General features: G+C 50.1%; 1 protein-coding gene across 1 annotated transcript in view; it reads right to left on the reverse strand.

Moving 5' to 3' along the window:
- Window positions 1-234: 234 nt before the first annotated feature.
- Window positions 235-17,156, reverse strand: part of LOC134504308 (ras-like protein family member 11A-like) — a 28,629-nt gene continuing 11,707 nt past the window's right edge. Inside the window, exons 3-4 of the mRNA XM_063313455.1 lie at window positions 14,986-15,068; window positions 235-3,933 (exon numbers count right to left, since the gene is read on the reverse strand). Of these exons, the coding sequence (XP_063169525.1) occupies window positions 3,466-3,933; window positions 14,986-15,068 (551 nt within the window). The 3' untranslated portion in view covers window positions 235-3,465. The remainder of the gene's footprint in view (window positions 3,934-14,985; window positions 15,069-17,156) is intronic.

Raw genomic sequence — 17,156 nt, forward strand, 5'->3', positions numbered from 1 at the left:
TCTAGGCATCCAGCAAAGTAGATACACTACAGGCAACAGTTTGCCTAGTGAAGTCATTTCTTGCTATGTAAAGTTTCCAAGGCTTTTATGGTTTCATTAGGATCCTTAGCAAAACAATAAAAAAGCCAGGCAACCACCTTTCTGCTTAGCTGGGTGACCCTGAAAATCAGGAGGTTGATATAAGCAAAGCTTAATTGCCGATGAGTCACTCGTCCTCTTGCGTAAACTGTAACAATTTCCTTCAAATTCTTAACCCCTGCTGCAGGTCTGGGCAGCAACAGGCCTTGGGTTTGCATTGCTCCTAGCAAAACTGTGCGTATCGTTCTTAAAATACAAACCTGTGGTGTGGCCAAGCTCACTGAAACCGTTTGGGATGGACTGTGACATACTTACGCAAGGTTTTCCAATGCAGGGTTGATCGTGTTCATTTTAGCTTACTCCACAGCAAAAAAGGCACTGAAATAAGTTTAAAAGCATTCTTTCCAGTAGACTTCTAGATGGCTTGCAGAAACCCTTGAGATGGGACTTAGAGAAGCCTGACAAGGACCTAACCTGCAAACCCATATGATTGTGCCCTTATTCTCCACACCTGACTGTGGACAGAAAGAAGACTGTGTTCACAAAGCTCAGCCACTTTTTAGGGAAGAGGAAGCAAGTAGACATATGGGAAGTTTGAAAGACTGTTTTGGGTCTTCTCACAGAAAGGCATCCATGGTGGGCATGACTGGTCACCAAATATCCATCAATCCAAAAGTGAGTTTGCTCTCCCCCCTTCCCTTCCCCACTTCCAAGTTGCTTCCTACCACTCCAAGCTCACCCTTCCAGTGGAAACGCTTCCCAAAAAGCACTGGGCAAGATCCCCCCACACACCATTTTTATTTTTTACCAATGTTGATGGAGTCGAAGTGGGACTCAAATGCATTCTCATTACTGAAGATGTCACTAAAGGCTGGTGCTTTGCTTGCAATATGCCAGTTTCCTCTGTTGATATTTTTTAATTAAAAGAATATGAAAAAAAGAACAGTCAAGAAAGCTGGGGGGCCTGGTATGTAGGTGGCAAAGGAAGTATCTGTAGATACTTTGGTGTGGATTTTGCACACCAAAGTATCCACAGACACCTGCTTTGCCACATACACCTACATCTTCAAGCTGGTGGACCGCAGATGGGCTGGGACATCTTTATAGAATTTAGGACAATTCCCAGCAACAGCAGCTGAGAGTTCTGTAACTTGAAGTCCTAATAGATCTGGAGGACACCAGGTTGGAAAAGTTAATATAACAGAAACAAGGCCTTCTGTTTTGGCATGGTCAAGAGAGAAATTCATATTCTGCACTTCCGGATAATTGACATTCTCAGACTTCACCTTCTCAGGGTCTACACTCTGAGAAGGGCACAAAAGAGCGATTGTCCAGAACTACGCCACCCATCCGATGCTTGAGCTGATGAAGATGATCATTACTAACTCTGTCCCGTTAGAGACCAGATAGCCAAGTGTCGTCTACTCAGCAATGTGAAATTTCGTTTGGTTAACCAAGACTTCTTGCGTGACTTTCAGGACTTGACTGGCATCTCCAATCACATACATGCAATATGTCAGGAACTGGTTCCAGCTTTGTAAGCATTTTCCTATAGCTCTGGGCTGGGCTTGGCAGTTGGTTACTCTACGGTACAAAAATGTGGATAACGTAAGTGTGCATAGGGTTGCTCTGACAGTCGGATTTGACAACTGCACGTGAGAGTCTGGTTCCATGTCTCTATTTGCGCAGAACACTGAACCAACCAACCCCTTTTTAAAGTCCTGCATTGTCTAAGCAACGGGTTTATGATTAGAATGTCATGTGAAACAAGAAAGCTGGATTAGGCAAAACACTGATAACCTCGACGCCATACTTATTTCCAGGAAAACAGACTCTGCACTGCAGGTCTAGATATTTTATGGTCCCACGTCTCTGCTCCTGCTACTTTGGCATTTCTGAATTATAGGGCCCTATTTGTACAACTGGAAAGAAAGCGGGGACAGCCTGCTTCTGCGTGATTGTAGGAACGACTCCACCCATGGAAATACCACCTCAGATCTGTTGACACTTCTAATCCTGTTGGTTTTGTAACCATGCTGATTCAGAATAAGAACAGATCTGTTGCTTGACTGGCTCGGTCTGGCAGTTGGTCTGGTTCAGTTCTGTCTCCAGCAGTGGCAGCAGCAGTTATCGCTCTGAAGTTGACAAACCAGGCACCCTTCCAAATGACGTCTCCTGCTATTCAGTCTCCAATAACTGAAGTTCAGCATGGATGGCTGGGTCTCTGTTAAGCTCTCTTGAGCCACGCCACTTTGTTCCTCCTGCTTCTACAGGACTCCATCACTGCTCCTGATGAACTTACTCTGCCTCAGTTTCCCAGTCTCCTTTTTAAAACAAGCCAGTTAGTCCCCTGGTAACATGAATCCATTTCCCATCGCTCTTGGTTCATTCACTGTTTCAGACAAATTATCTTATTTAATTATTCTTACATAAAGAATATATTGCTTCAGTCCAAGGATACCAGGTTGGGGAAACCTGCTTACAATAATGGCTCAATTGTAGCTATCTCAGATATCCAAGCTACCACACAGCAGTGGTTATTGGCAAGTGATCCTGAAATTAGGACTAAGGGCACCCTTCATGCCCACAATCCAGTACAGAAAAGCATACATTAGTTCCAACAGTTTCAATGGGCTCATACCAGATTAACTCCGCATTGGATTTCACCCATTCCAGGTATGAATTACAAAGTTCCAGATCATTTATAACATTTATGAGGTCAATTGCAATGATAAAGAAATCATTCATTTCAAGCATTTGGATGGCCACAGATAAACTATGGATTATTCCTTTGAAATAATCCGTTGTGAAATAAGGGATTTTTCTCTTCTACTCTTAAAAAATTGTGCTGGTTGTTGGTATGGTAGAACTGGAAGGGAGAAGGCCCACCTGTAACAGGAACTGGTTGTCAATGGAGAGATCAACAAGATGTTCTCCTCTTGTCCTGCCAGTTTTGTAACAGTGTTTAAGACATTTATATGTGCGTTTATTTTTTCTTTAAAGGCCAAGGGCAACCACACAAATGGATAAGCATACATTTGGCACCTAAACATTAGGGAAGAAAGCAGGCGGCTTGCCTGAAATATGGGGGAGAACCAAGATTATGACTGAAGCAAAGATTGATTGAATAGGTGCAGATATCAACCTGTCTGTCTCCTGGAAGTGAAGAAGCTGAAATTAATACTGAGAATAAAGACACTCCTAAGACTTTTCTTGGTGATGGTCTAATGAAAGGGCTGAACTTCCAACATTCACTAGCCCTTGTGGTCTCATTTCTGGAAAGGGATTCTTTCACCCCAAAGACAGTTGGCAAGCCCACCATAAATAGGCATACCTATCGATTCTTTGCCTGCCACAGGCCAGCCAAAACGGTTGCTCTGGTACTCATCAGAGCATGGTGGTGGCTTTGCCTTTTGAAGACAAGGCTTGTTTGAGCCTCCTTTTCAGTTCTTGCATGTTGGGTGATTTGGGCCGGACAAGGTGGAGGCCTCTTCGTTTCTCCCCGTTGCAATTCCCAATGATCCTACTCAGCTCCTGGCACAGCTGTTTAAAGGCCTCGTGAACCCCTTCACAGTTCTCTCGGGCAGAGACCTCCGAGTAAGGGCAGTTCAGCTCGTTGGCTAGCTGGTGGCCTTCCTTCGTGGACACCTGCCTGGCTCGCAGCAGGTCCCCCTTGTTGGCCATCAGCAGCAACGGGATGTTGGCATTGGGGTGAATCTTCCGGATGTGCTGGTGCAACGGGCGGATGACCCGGTAGCTGTCATAGTCCGTGATGGAGTAGACAAACACGAAGCCGTCTGCCCAATAAATAGACCGGTTTATCTGCTCCTGGCAACAGATGGTGTCATTCTCGTCCTGTCATCAAAACCCAGGAGAAAAGAGCTAAGTTCCAGTTGACAAAAGATCAAAGTGGGACTCACAGATTGGGATAGGCTGGAATTTGTTAAAGAAACCACCAATTGCTGAGTTAGCCTAACACAAGAAGCCACAAACTATGGTTGACAACCACAGTGGCTGGACTCACAGAACAAGCTTAGCCCAGATCAAACAGATCACAGTGCAGGATAGCATAGGGCATGAACCCAGCCTGAGGCATGTTCCTTCCAATAAATGTGAGCACCTTTGCTCTCAAAGTTTATTATACTCCCATGAAGTTCAGCATTAAGCTTTAGCCACATGTTCACCATGGTATTTTTAAAAATTTATTTCTCAACTTTATGTTTCTAACCCTACAGTGTCATGAGTGCCGTTGAGCTGAAGTCATCAGCGCAATGGCACACATGACAATAGCAAGGAAACAGGGGAAGGGGCTCAAGATAAGTAGCCATCAACTCACAACGACTGAAGGTCAAGAAACAATAGCTAAACGGATCGCGGAGCACACCCAAGCCATTAGCGCTAATACAACGGAGATCGCCCAGCTGACAGCAATCACCGGAGGAATAGAGAAACCGATGATGGGTGATCCCGGAACGCCAGCGGGGCCTCGCAACTCCTCACCCACCGGCAGGTCAACGTGTTGGACAAAGGGGGGTGACGTGACCGCGAGTGAGGGGGCGCTGACCGGCGCGGGGTATTTAAACCCCGCACCGGCGCGCTCCTGTCACTCTCAGCTTTTTTCCGATGCTGTACCTGCGCTGTGAATAAACCAGAGCCTGTTCCACCGAACCAGTGTCTGAGCATTATTCAGAGGTAGGCAGCGCATGACATAAAGCTGAGAGTCATAAACTCAGCCTCGCCGAGCCCCACCGGACGACAACGAGCCGCGGGAGGAATAGACGGCGAGAAGACCAGAAAAATGAAGCCGGAGCGACGCGGACAAGGAGGGCGAGCCGCACGGCGAGAAACAGAGGAGGACCGACCGAGGCCAGAGGCACCGCGGACTCCCGGAGCCATGGACGCCCACCCGACCCAACCCGAGCCTCAGCTCCAACCCCAAGGGGAGATGGCGACGGAGGCAACCCGACCGCGGGAGGGAGCAACATACCTTCCGAAACCAGCGGAGGACCCCGCGCCCCACATCGCACCCCAGCAACGGGCGTGGAGCGACAGCCCAACGGCGGTCAGCACGGAGGAGGATGATGGAGACACCCAGCAGACGGCGGAGGAAGCGGACCAACGGCAGAGGGAGATTGAACCCCGCCGGCAACCCACCCCCGCCGACACACCGACAGAACCGGCCCCAGCGGAGGCGCGGACCATGGACGAGGAAGCACGAGCTGAACTCGCGGCCATGCGGACCCAACTGGAGGAACTCCGGACCATGCTTCAGTCGCTCATGCCCCCCGCGCCGCCCAACGACGTCCCCGCACAGGCCCACACCCCGAGCGAAGCACCGAACCCCCACGGGCCAAATGAAGGTCAGCAGACGGCCCAGACGGACGACACCACAGGCCGGGAAGCGAGAGGAAGGGCCGCGCAAAACGCCCAGGCCCCAAAGGACTTCCCCATCTTCTTTGATGGGAACCCCACGAAACTGTCGTTCTTTATAACGAACGCCAGGGAGTTCATGGGGAGGCACGGACACTCCTACGACTCCGAAGCGGACAAAATCGCCGCCGTGGCGATCAAATTACAAGACAGGGCGGCGGACTGGTAAGTCCAACTGTACGAGTCCAGCTCCCCCGCCCTCGCCAACTTCCCCGCCTTCATCAATGAGATGAAAAACTACTTCGAAGACCCACTAGCCAAAGTGAGGGCGAAAAGCGCACTCCAAAGACTTAAACAGGGCACACGCACTGTCCCAGACTACGCCCTTGAGTTCAAAGCCCTCGCGGGGAAGGTCAGCGACTGGTCCGAGACCACCCTGCTGGAAATGTTCAAAAGGGGGCTCAACCGCGACGTACTCCAATGGGCCCTCTACCGCGACGACCCAGAAACGCTACACGGGTGGATCCACCTCGCGGGGAAAGCCGAACACGCGCACCGCACCTTCCTCATGACAACCACGGAAGACACGAACTATACCTGCAAAAAGGTACCCGCACCACACGTGGGGACGGCCGGCCCCACATACCCAAAGAAGAAATTCAATCGGGAGCCCTGCGGGAGGTGTGGCAAACTAGGGCACAAGACGGTGGATTGCTTCGCCAACCGACTGCCGACCAGTGCGCCTAAACCCACCCCGAAAATTAGCCCCAAACCACCTAACCCGGTGCCGCCCCCTCACCGCCGAATGACCGTAGCCACAGCGACACCAGAGGAAGGCTGGGACGCCTACTGGGGGGAAGAGGACAACGTAGACCCAGACCAGCCGGCGGGAAAAGCTCCCCGCCTGCCCTGAAACGCGTTGCGAGGCAGGCGGTGGGACAGCAGCGCGGACCACCTCGACGGAACGGCGAAAGCTCCGTAATAATGGCGGCAATTAAACTCTCTGCCGGCAACGGAGCCACCACGGCCGCGGCACTAGTGGACTCGGGGTGCTCAAAAAACCTCATCCACCCCGACTTAGTCGCCAAACTCGACCTCCGCTGCTTCCCCCTCCCCACGCCGTTGGCATTCCACCAGCTGGACGGCTCTACAGCGGGAGGGAAACCAGCTACGATGCAAACCGAGCCGGTCACCCTGCAAATGGGCACTCACACCGAACGCACATCGTTCGTCGTCACTCACATCGGACGGCCCATTGCAGTCCTGGGAATGCCATGGCTCGCGACAAACAACCCGCGCATCAACTGGGAAACCCGCACCTTCAGATTTGGCGACGGCGAGTATCGGGCACCAGTTCCAGCGGGCAGAACCAACCCCAATGTGGGACGAGCGGAGGCGACTACACAGGACAACGCCGCTACCATAGCAGACCTACCGGAACAATACGCCGACTTCTCCGAGGTCTTCGGAGAGGCGGAAGCTGACCAACTACCCCCCCACCGCAAGACGGATTGCCGGATCGACCTGCTGCCCGACGTCCCCTTACCTAGACCGAAGATCTACTCGATGACCCCGAAGGAGATGGCAACCCTCCGGGAGTTCATCGATAAAAACCTAGACAGGGGATTCATAGAGCCAGCATGCTCACCGGTCGGAGCCCCCGTCTTATTCCGGGAGAAGAAAGACGGCACCCTATGGCTCTGCACCGACTACCGGGGCCTAAACGCGGCTTCCCTGTCCAACAAATACCCCTTACCCCTGGTGAAGGACATGCTCGCCCACCTGTCCACGGGCAAAGTCTTTTCCAAATTGGACCTTCGCGAGGCGTACTATCGCATCCGAATCAGGGAGGGGGACGAATGGAAGACTGCGTTCAACTGCCCCCTAGGCGCCTTCCTGTACAAAGTGCTGCCGTTCGGACTCGCGGGGGCCCCTGGGGTGTTTATGCAGCTCATCAATGAGGTACTGCATGAACACCTGTTCAAAGGGGTCCTTGTCTACATAGACGACGTCCTTATCTACACTAAAACGCACGAGGAACATGTGACCCTAGTCAGGCAAGTCCTCGACAAGCTCAGAAGGGCGCAGCTCTATGCCAAACCTACAAAGTGCGAATTTCATAAAGCGCGCCTAGACTACCTGGGGTACCGAATCTCCGGGGACGGCATAGAAATGGACCCCGCAAAAGTCGAGGCGGTGCTAAACTGGGAGCGCCCCCGCAACAGACGCCAACTCCAGAGCTTCCTCAGCTTCGCGAATTTTTACAGGTCATTCGCCCGGGGGTTCGCAGAGATAGCCCTCCCCCTAATGGACCTCCTCAAAACCAAAGGGGTGGGGGACACCCGACGCGCCAAGAACCCGGGCACAGTATTGAATTGGACTCCCGCGTGCCAGACCGCATTCAACAAGCTGAAAGCGCTGTTCACCACGGAGCCAATCCTCGCGCACCCGGACCCAGAACGGCCGTTCGTGGTCCAAGCCGACGCCTCAGACTTCTCCCTGGGGGCCATCCTACTCCAAAAGGACCCCACGGGACTCCTGAAACCATGCGCCTACCTGTCGAGGAAGTTTTCCGAGACAGAAAGGCGATGGCACGTTTGGGAGAAAGAAGCCTTCGCGGTAAAATCGGCGCTAGAAACATGGCGACACCTACTCGAGGGAGCCACCCAACCATTCGAGGTCTGGACCGACCACCGGAACCTCGAGGCCCTCCGAACGCCCAGACGCCTCAGCCCAAAACAGGTCCGATGGGCCCAATTCTTCAGCCGCTTTAATTTCCAGCTGAAGTTCATGCCGGGCAAAAAGAACTTCCTGGCCGACGCCCTCTCCCGACTGCCCCAAGACGAAGAGCCCGCCCCAGACACCATTGGGACGGTCCTATCCGCCTCGCAACTGGGGATGGCCGTGACCACCCGCAGCGGCGCTCGGAGACAGCTCGACTCTACGGCGCAACCGACGGCGGGACAACCTGCAACCAGACGAAGCCAACCGCAACTACCAGGGGGAATACGCACGGACATCGCCGCCGCCCTCAAAACCGACCCCTGGTTCATGGCAAACCCCGACAAGGTAACGATGGCACAGGACCTGGCATGGGGGGAAGGCAGAATCTATGTCCTGGACTCGCAACGCCAAGCGATCCTGCATAGGTCACACGACGCCAAGCAAGCGGGACACTTTGGGTTCCTCAAGACCCTACACCTAACACGGCGTCAATTCTGGTGGCCCGCACTCAGGCAAGACCGGAAAGCGTACGTAGCGTCCTGCCCAACGTGCGCTAGGGCCAAACGGGCACCAGGCAAACCCACGGGGCTATTACAACGGGTGGCAGAACCCTCCCGCCCATGGGAGGAAATCTCTATGGATTTTATAGTGGACCTCCCACCCAGCCAGAAGAAAACGGCCATTTGGGTGGTGAAGGATTACTTCTCAAAACAGGCCCACTTCATCCCCTGCACGTCGGTCCCGTCCGCACAACAACTAGCCAAACTCTTCCTCATCCACGTGTACAGGCTACACGGATGTCCCGCACGTGTGGTGACCGACAGGGGCACACAGTTCACCTCTAAATTCTGGCGGGCCTTCCTAAAGCTGACGGGGACCCAACAGGCCCTATCCACTGCCTGGCACCCCCAGACGGACGGAGCCACAGAGGTCCTCAATGCCACTCTAGAGCAATTCATACGCTCATATACCAACTATCACCAAGACGACTGGGCTGAACTGCTCCCGTTCGCCGAAGTCGCATACAACAACGCTGTCCACACGAGCACGGGGAAAACTCCGTTCGAGGTAGTCTCGGGGCGCGACTTCGTCCCCATACCGGAGCTACCTCAACCCCCGGAACCCCAGGTGGACGCTAGCGACTGGGGACGGAAGATCGCGGAATCATGGCCAATAATCACGGCGGCGCTGAAGGATGCACAGGCAGCCTACAAAGAGCAGGCCGACAAGCACCGGCGCCAACAACCGACGTTCCAGGCGGGGGATATGGTCTACCTATCCACCAAATTCCTAAAGTCACCCCAACCCTCGAAAAAACTGGGGCCTAAGTACATCGGGCCGTTCCGAGTCACGCAAATAGTGAACCCGGTGGCAATACGCTTGGACCTGCCACACAACCTACGGAGACTCCACCCGGTGTTCCACACCAGCCTCCTGAAACCGGCAACCACCTCTCGATGGCACCCAAGCACGCCACAGCCCTCACTGGTGATGATCGACGGGCAACATCACTTTGACGTAAGGGACATACTCGACTCCCGCAAGCAACGAGGAACTCTACACTATTTGGTCAGGTAGAAACACTTCCCCCACCCGGAATGGGTGGCGGTGCACAACGTGAACGCGCCTGACCTGACCCGGGCTTTTCACCGGGCATACCCCGACAAGCCAAAACCAAGGTTAGCAAGCCGTCCCCTGCAAAACCCCTCCCCCGCGCCCCCCCGCCTCCCGTGCCCCAAGGGAAAGGGCCCCCCCAAGCCCGCGACTTGGGTGGACCTCCCCCCCCCGGGACTCACTCCCCCCGCCCCGGGCCCACGAGGCAGTGACAAGCGTTCGCCAGCACCCTCCCCCCGCCCCGGGCCCACGGGGGAGTGGCAAGCAAGTCAACAGGGCAACCTGGGGGCAACGCCCAGGAGCACAAATAACAAAGGCGACGCACTTTGAATAAAAAAGAAGGGCCCTACCTGGAGCTGATAAGCACCCGACCAGCCACGCCTCTCTCCTCGCCGAACTGAGCCAAACAAACAGGGTGTGGCCGGAGCATGCGCACGCCAGGGCGGGACCTGGGCATGCGTACTAAGGACACACCCTGGGAAGGCACGTGGTAGAGGGAGGAGCAAAGGGAGGGGCGAGAACTACTCCGGCGGGAAATTTAAAAAACAACAACAACAACAAAAAAAAGTTCCGTTTGACAGCTCCACGGAAAAAAAAAACCAAAAAAACCAAAAAAAACCCCAGAAAACCGGGGGGGAGCACTATTCGGACAGGGGGCAGTATGTCATGAGTGCCGTTGAGCTGAAGTCATCAGCGCAATGGCACACATGACAATAGCAAGGAAACAGGGGAAGGGGCTCAAGATAAGTAGCCATCAACTCACAACGACTGAAGGTCAAGAAACAATAGCTAAACGGATCGCGGAGCACACCCAAGCCATTAGCGCTAATACAACGGAGATCGCCCAGCTGACAGCAATCACTGGAGGAATAGAGAAACCGATGATGGGCGATCCCGGAACGCCAGCGGGGCCTCGCAACCCCTCACCCACCGGCAGGTCAACGTGTTGGACAAAGGGGGGTGACGTGACCGCGAGTGAGGGGGCGCTGACCGGCGCGGGGTATTTAAACCCCGCACCGGCGCGCTCCTGTCACTCTCAGCTTTTTTCCGATGCTGTACCTGCGCTGTGAATAAACCAGAGCCTGTTCCACCGAACCAGTGTCTGAGCATTATTCAGAGGTAGGCAGCGCATGACATACAGCAGATGGCAACCCCTAGTGGCTTTTGTTGATCTTGAAAAAGCTAAGCAGGATCAGATCAGGCCAGTATTTCTCAACCTTGGCCACTTGAAGATGTGTGGACTTCAACTCCCAGAATCCCCCAGCCACCCATGCTGGCTGCGGAATTCTGGGAGTTGAAGTCCACACATCTTCAAGTGGCCAAGGTTGAGAAACACTGGATCAGGTGAATCCTTTGAACACGGTGAGATCCTAGAACTGTAGACTAGGGAGTTAAAATAAATCAGTCAATCTCAGAAGAAGGCAGTGGCTAAGCACTTTCTGTACTGTTACCAAGAAAACAAGAAAATCAGGCATAAGCCCAGCAAATATGAATGTAGAGGTGGTGGGATGCTGTGGTACCGTGATGGGATATGTGACGTTGCTGTAGGGTTTGGGTGGGTTATATTTATTCTAATTGTATGAACTCTGTTGTCGTGGGCCACCAAGGATTAGCATGTATAACATAGGTGGCCATCTAAGTATCCTAAATAAATTAATTAAACTGTGTGGATATGTCCATGGAGTCAACAGTGCCAAGTTCAGCTTGAGGGCATTTGGGTCTTTTGGCCGAAATAAACATTGCATGCATATGCACAACCAGAGGGACTCTTTGCCTAATTCTAACCTTAATCCTAACAAATTTACTAGAGACGCTTTCCAAGTGTCTCAATACTAGAATTCAGGGGCACAGCTGGCTGCTGCATTCCAGTGGCAAATAAGTGGAACTCTTGAGAGGCTGCCCCAATGTCTCAGCTCCATGTACTATAGGTAGCCCATCCCTGCCCTAAAATGAAACATAAGCTATAGGTAGTCCTCGCTTAACAACCATTCATTTAGTGACAGTTCGGACTTGCGACCGTGCTGAAAAAACCGACTTACGACCCGTCTCACACTTATGACCACTGCAGCGTCCCCGCGGTCACATGATCACGATTTGGGCGCTTGGCAACCGATTCCATTTATGACTGTCACAGCACCCCATGGTCACGTGATCGCCATTTTCAACCTTCCCAGTTGGCTTCTGGCAAGCAAAATCAATGGGGAACTGCATGAGTTGCTTAACGACCATGTGGTTCACTTAACTCCTGCAGTGATTCACTTAACAACCACTGCAAAAAGGGCCATAAAATTGGGTCGGATTCGCTTAATTACCACTTTGCTTAGCGACCGAAATTCCAGTCCTGATTGTGGTCATTAAGCGAGGACCACCTGTACATCTAAAGTTCTGTGATCATGGCATGAAGTCTCGACTGCCCAGGGCAAGCCCAGCTCCAAGAACTAGTTCTCCAAAGAACCAGCACTAGTATAGGGTTTGTTATCCACGTCGCAGTCTTCAGACATCAGGAACAGGAGTCATGTTGTTACAACAGATGCAGCGTATTGATTTCCACTCACCCTTTCTGCAAGGCCTATTTACCCATCAGCTTTGCCATGGCACTGATTATGGGTATTCCACGATGGTGGCCACCATGCTCCAAAAGCAGTGCCCGAGCTCAACACAAAGACCTCAGAATGAAGCCAGGCCAGCTGCAGTCCTACAAAAATTCCACTGCTGAGTCAAGAAGTCTACAGTGAAGAGGTTGAATCAACGGGGGCAGGAAGCATCCATGGTGTGTGGAAGCTCAAACAGGGATGTGAGGAGCTTGACAATGATTCCCAACATCACCAGGCCAAGGACTGTCTCCAGCCTGGCATCAGCCCCAGTCCAGACAGTGTCTGTGGTTGATAGTCTCCCGTCAGAGGACCATCAGATTTTCCTCCATGACTACAAGATCTAAAAGCTGGGTGGCAGACGGATCTCAGTGGGGGAGGGAGAAGGAAAAGTTTGGAAAGATCAATGTTTCAAAAAATGCAGAAGGAAGCTAAACAATGTTGTTCACAGGGCCCTGCAGGGATCAGAAAACTTCCTTCACTATATCTGATTTCAGCCAATAATAGATTGAGCGCCATCATCCAAATGGAATGTGGTGTAAAGTTAGATAAAGGAATGGAAAGTTCTTTGGGTGTTTAGCAAGGAAATCTCTCTTTAATCATTTTAATCACGCAAACGACGGAGCAGTGTTTCTCAACCTTGGCCACTTGGAGAGAGCGTGGCTGGCTGGGGAATTCTGGGAGTTGAAGTCCACCCATCTTCAAATGGCCAAGGTTGAGAAACATCAGCCTGGAGCAACTGTTGATGACATTTAGGACCATGATTCACCTGCTGGAACCCTCGCCGGTTCTTTCTTTGGCCTTTCTTTTTCAAAGAGTTAAGACCTGAGGCAAAATTACACCCATTTTGATGCCTTGGATCCAGGGGTGTCTGCAGGGTGTGGTAAAAAAAAGTCAAGATGGTGGCCATGATGGGATGATTGAAGATCTGCCTGGCTTTTAGGTGTGACCCAGACACCTCTGCTCAGATCACATCAGTGCCAGTAAAAACTCAGCCTGGGTCCATATTACACCCCCTTTGGACTGCTTCGACCATTTCCCAGACTACAGGTGTGTAAAGTGGTGGGATAGAGATACTGCTAAGCAAGTATTCATTTCCCTCCCACATCTCTCTTCCCAGCAAACTAATCCTGAAACTGGGTTTGCCTGAGACATGTGACTACCTGCTTACAAAACAGTTCCCTGGAAATTATTGTTTTGAACAGAGTCGAAAGCAGCATGACAGGTGAGCCTTGGCTTACCTACCAGCGTCTCTTTTGCAAAAATGAGATTTATGGATGCCCATTTGCTTAATCCATAAATCACAGCTCTAAATCTTCAGCGCCAAGAAAGATGCACTTGGTAGAGGCTCACAAGCACTTCCCACCAGGGTCTACCTAGTCTTTTTCAGAAAACAGCAATTACAGTATGTCAATATCCCTGCTACTGAAAATTAACCTTGGGACTAAGCCAGTTATAATAAGTTGTTGGAATGGAGTGGCCTAGAAATTTGGAATGTAAATAAAGAAATAAATCTTGCACTGCATGCATACAAGCCAAGTTCACATATAGCATTAAGCCCTAACGAGAATCCTTCCTTCCTCCCCCTCCCCAAGTTGTATGAACCCAACCATTTTGGTTTCTAAGATACATTTCACTCTCATCAATAACCACATAGGTTTTCAGGTTTCAGCGATGATGATCATCATCATCATCCCAGGAACCAAAGTTCTGAGATACTGACAAACCTGTGCACAGAGATGACAATGACCTCCATCTGGTTTACTTGGATCCACCTCCACTCACTGAAGAAATGCCCTTGGACTAATCCTATCCCTCTGCTTACAGGGGAAATCCTTTCTCACCATCAACGTGGTCACAGCAAAGAGGCTGTGGCGAAGAGACTTACTCAAGTGAAGCTTGGCTCCTAATTCTATTAACAGCAACTTGGAAGTGATTTAGCATGGCTTTCTTCTAGAATTTATTTTTCTTTTTTTACTTCCCAGCCTATATAATAATCCTGGGATTTGCTAGTGGCCTCCCATGCCACTATTAAGGTCTGGCCTACAGGTCTGTAGGTTGTTAGAATCAGCCAAGACAAGCTAGTTCAGCTGACAAAAACAGGAAGATACATTTGAATTCAGCTCTTTCCTTGCTGTATAGATTTAGAGAGATTAACCTTTTCTTATTCTTGAACACAGGCAACAATCCACCTCTGATTCATTCTCTTTCACGTTGCCTTCTGCTGCATCTGTCTGCATCTGTCTAACCAACCATCCCCATGGTTTTTCAGAAAGTGAATCCTAAGCCCTGCATGGCACCCAAGTGAAAGAAAAATCAGAGGTTCCACACAAGTTGGACTTTCGCCACTTGACTTGGGGATCCAACTAAGATCTTTTTCTGCCTAAAGGCAGATTATATTAGCAATGTTTCCCCAACTGGCAGGCGCTGCCTGGATTTCAGGGCTGTCCATAGGGTGTGGTCAAAAAAACCAAGATGGTGGCCACAATGCTGCAATCACAGCTCTGCCCATTTTTTATGTGCATCACAGAGAACTTTGATTGCACCGTTGTGGCCACGAACTTGGCTTTGATAAGAGATCAGATTTTATTTGGAATTGCTGTTATACCTCCAGAGAAACAAATGGGGTATCCTGGACTTGTAAGGAAATCTGTTCTCCATCAATGGTGAATTTTCTGGAGTATAAGGCACCTAGGGAGAGAGAAAGAAAGAAAAGAGGGAAGATAATTAATGCACTAAAGATAGCATGTACTTATTTGACTTTCCCCCAATTTTGGCCCAAACAGGAAGAGCCCCCTCAATTTTTCTGCCTCTAATACAAGAGCTGTTGGAAGTTGGGAGGCATACAAGTTTATTAAATTATTAGTAGTGGTAGTAGAAATAGTAGTAGTAATAGTAGTATTGAAATGTTCTCCCAGAGCCTTGGGTGCGCCTCCAGAGCCTTACTAAAACTTGCCCTTGAATTGTACTTGTTCATATGACAAAAGAAGGACACGATTAAAAACTTGGGGAGCAAATCTATGAAAGTTAAACTCCCTGGAATCAGGCTGGACCACTGACGACTTCATGAAAATGTCTGTGTAGTTTACTTGGCAACTGTATTGTAGTGGGTTGTGATTGCTATGAGATTTTTTTTTTCAACTTTCCAGCTCAGCTTATGGTCCCGGGATTTCTCGGGTGGTCTCCCATCCAAGGACTAAAGGGATCCAACGGTCTGCTTAACTTTTTGAGCTAAAGTTGGTTAGAGCCTGCCACTTAGCAGTAAGTATGTTAAACATATTTAAGTTGCTTTGTTTGACTGCTTGTTTGCTCTGCCCCAATCCAGCTTTTTAGGTGTGACCCCAGCATGACACTCGTCCTCCGCACATCATATGCAGAAACTTGCATTTCTGATCAATATGGTTAAAATCATGCAGAAGTTGGGAGCATGTTATTCCCAGTACACAGTAGAAAGATAGTTCTATTTTCCGTCTTTGAATCTCAGAGAGGCTGGACATGCCCTGAATGAAGAGTAGGGTGCCATTTTTGAAATGGATGGAGGAAAAAAAAACCCTGAAACTTAATCCAGGTAAGACTGAGGGGGAAACTATCTATTCGGGCTGGGGGGGGGGGGGGTGACATCAAGCCTATCCTAGACAGGAAGATACTTGCCTCCTAGGATTCAGGTCAAAGTTTGGGTGCAAAGTGGCGGGACAGGTCATTTTACCACTGGTGTAGCCCCGTTTCCTTATAGCAAGGAGGAAGACCTACTGGATTTTATGCAGGCACATGGAGATCCACCAGAGGAGATAAAGGTTGCTCCTTGAATGTAACAATACCTTTATTAGGCCAATGATGCAGAAGAATGGTATCCCTCGGTCATAATTTAGTCTAACCCTCTGGTCATACAACCATATATTTGAAGACCTCCAGGGAAAGGGAATCCACCATTTCAAAAGACAACTTATTCCATGGCTGACAGCTTTGATCTTCAGGAAATTTTCCTCCTAAAATCCAATCTGAATCTACTTCCAGGGAATTTCAGTCTATAGGTTCCGGTCCTGCCTTGGGGGTGAAGACAAAAACCCAACTCCAGCCACTCTCTGAGGACCTTTTAGATTTCTTTTCATTTTTTTCTTTTCATACCAGACCAATTATTATTTATTTTTAATTACTTCAAAACCTTTTTCCTACAACACACTGCACCATAAACCACAGCCTGATGGACAGTCACAAGAAGCAAAGATAGTTTTTCCTAGCAAAAGCAGCCAAGACTTTAATGGCTCCTTAACTAATTTATCACCGTGGATGTTTTTGTAGATGACCATCCAAAAGTTTTAGCTGGTCTCTTTCTAAACCTCCACTGTTGCTAACAATAAAATACACAAAAGCAGAGGATGTGGAACGGGGAGAGAAGGCTATTTGAATGATTACATTTCAGAAAGTGAAACTGGGCAAAAGGTTGTTAGAGACTTTTAGATGCTGTTATGAAATATTAAATAAGCCGGAGTGGAGACTTTCATCCAACTGCATTAAAAGTAAGTTTCCACTCTGACATAGTGATCTGCCTCTGGGGATATGATAGATGGTGCATTTCGCCAACTGATTTGGTCTTTGGGCTGTGCTCCTGCATCTAAACTGAAGTCATTAAAAACTAACTGGAGTATTTGCAAAACTAGCTTGTGGCAAACTACCTCTATCGTGGTTTCTTCAAAAATCTCTGGTCAGTTGGGTGGCCAGGAGTGGGAACAAACTTACTGAAATGTTTACAGGGAGCCAATTCTCTGGAGCCGAGTTTCC

Source organism: Candoia aspera, chromosome 12 (assembly GCF_035149785.1).
Source record: "Candoia aspera isolate rCanAsp1 chromosome 12, rCanAsp1.hap2, whole genome shotgun sequence".
NCBI lineage: Eukaryota > Metazoa > Chordata > Lepidosauria > Squamata > Boidae > Candoia > Candoia aspera.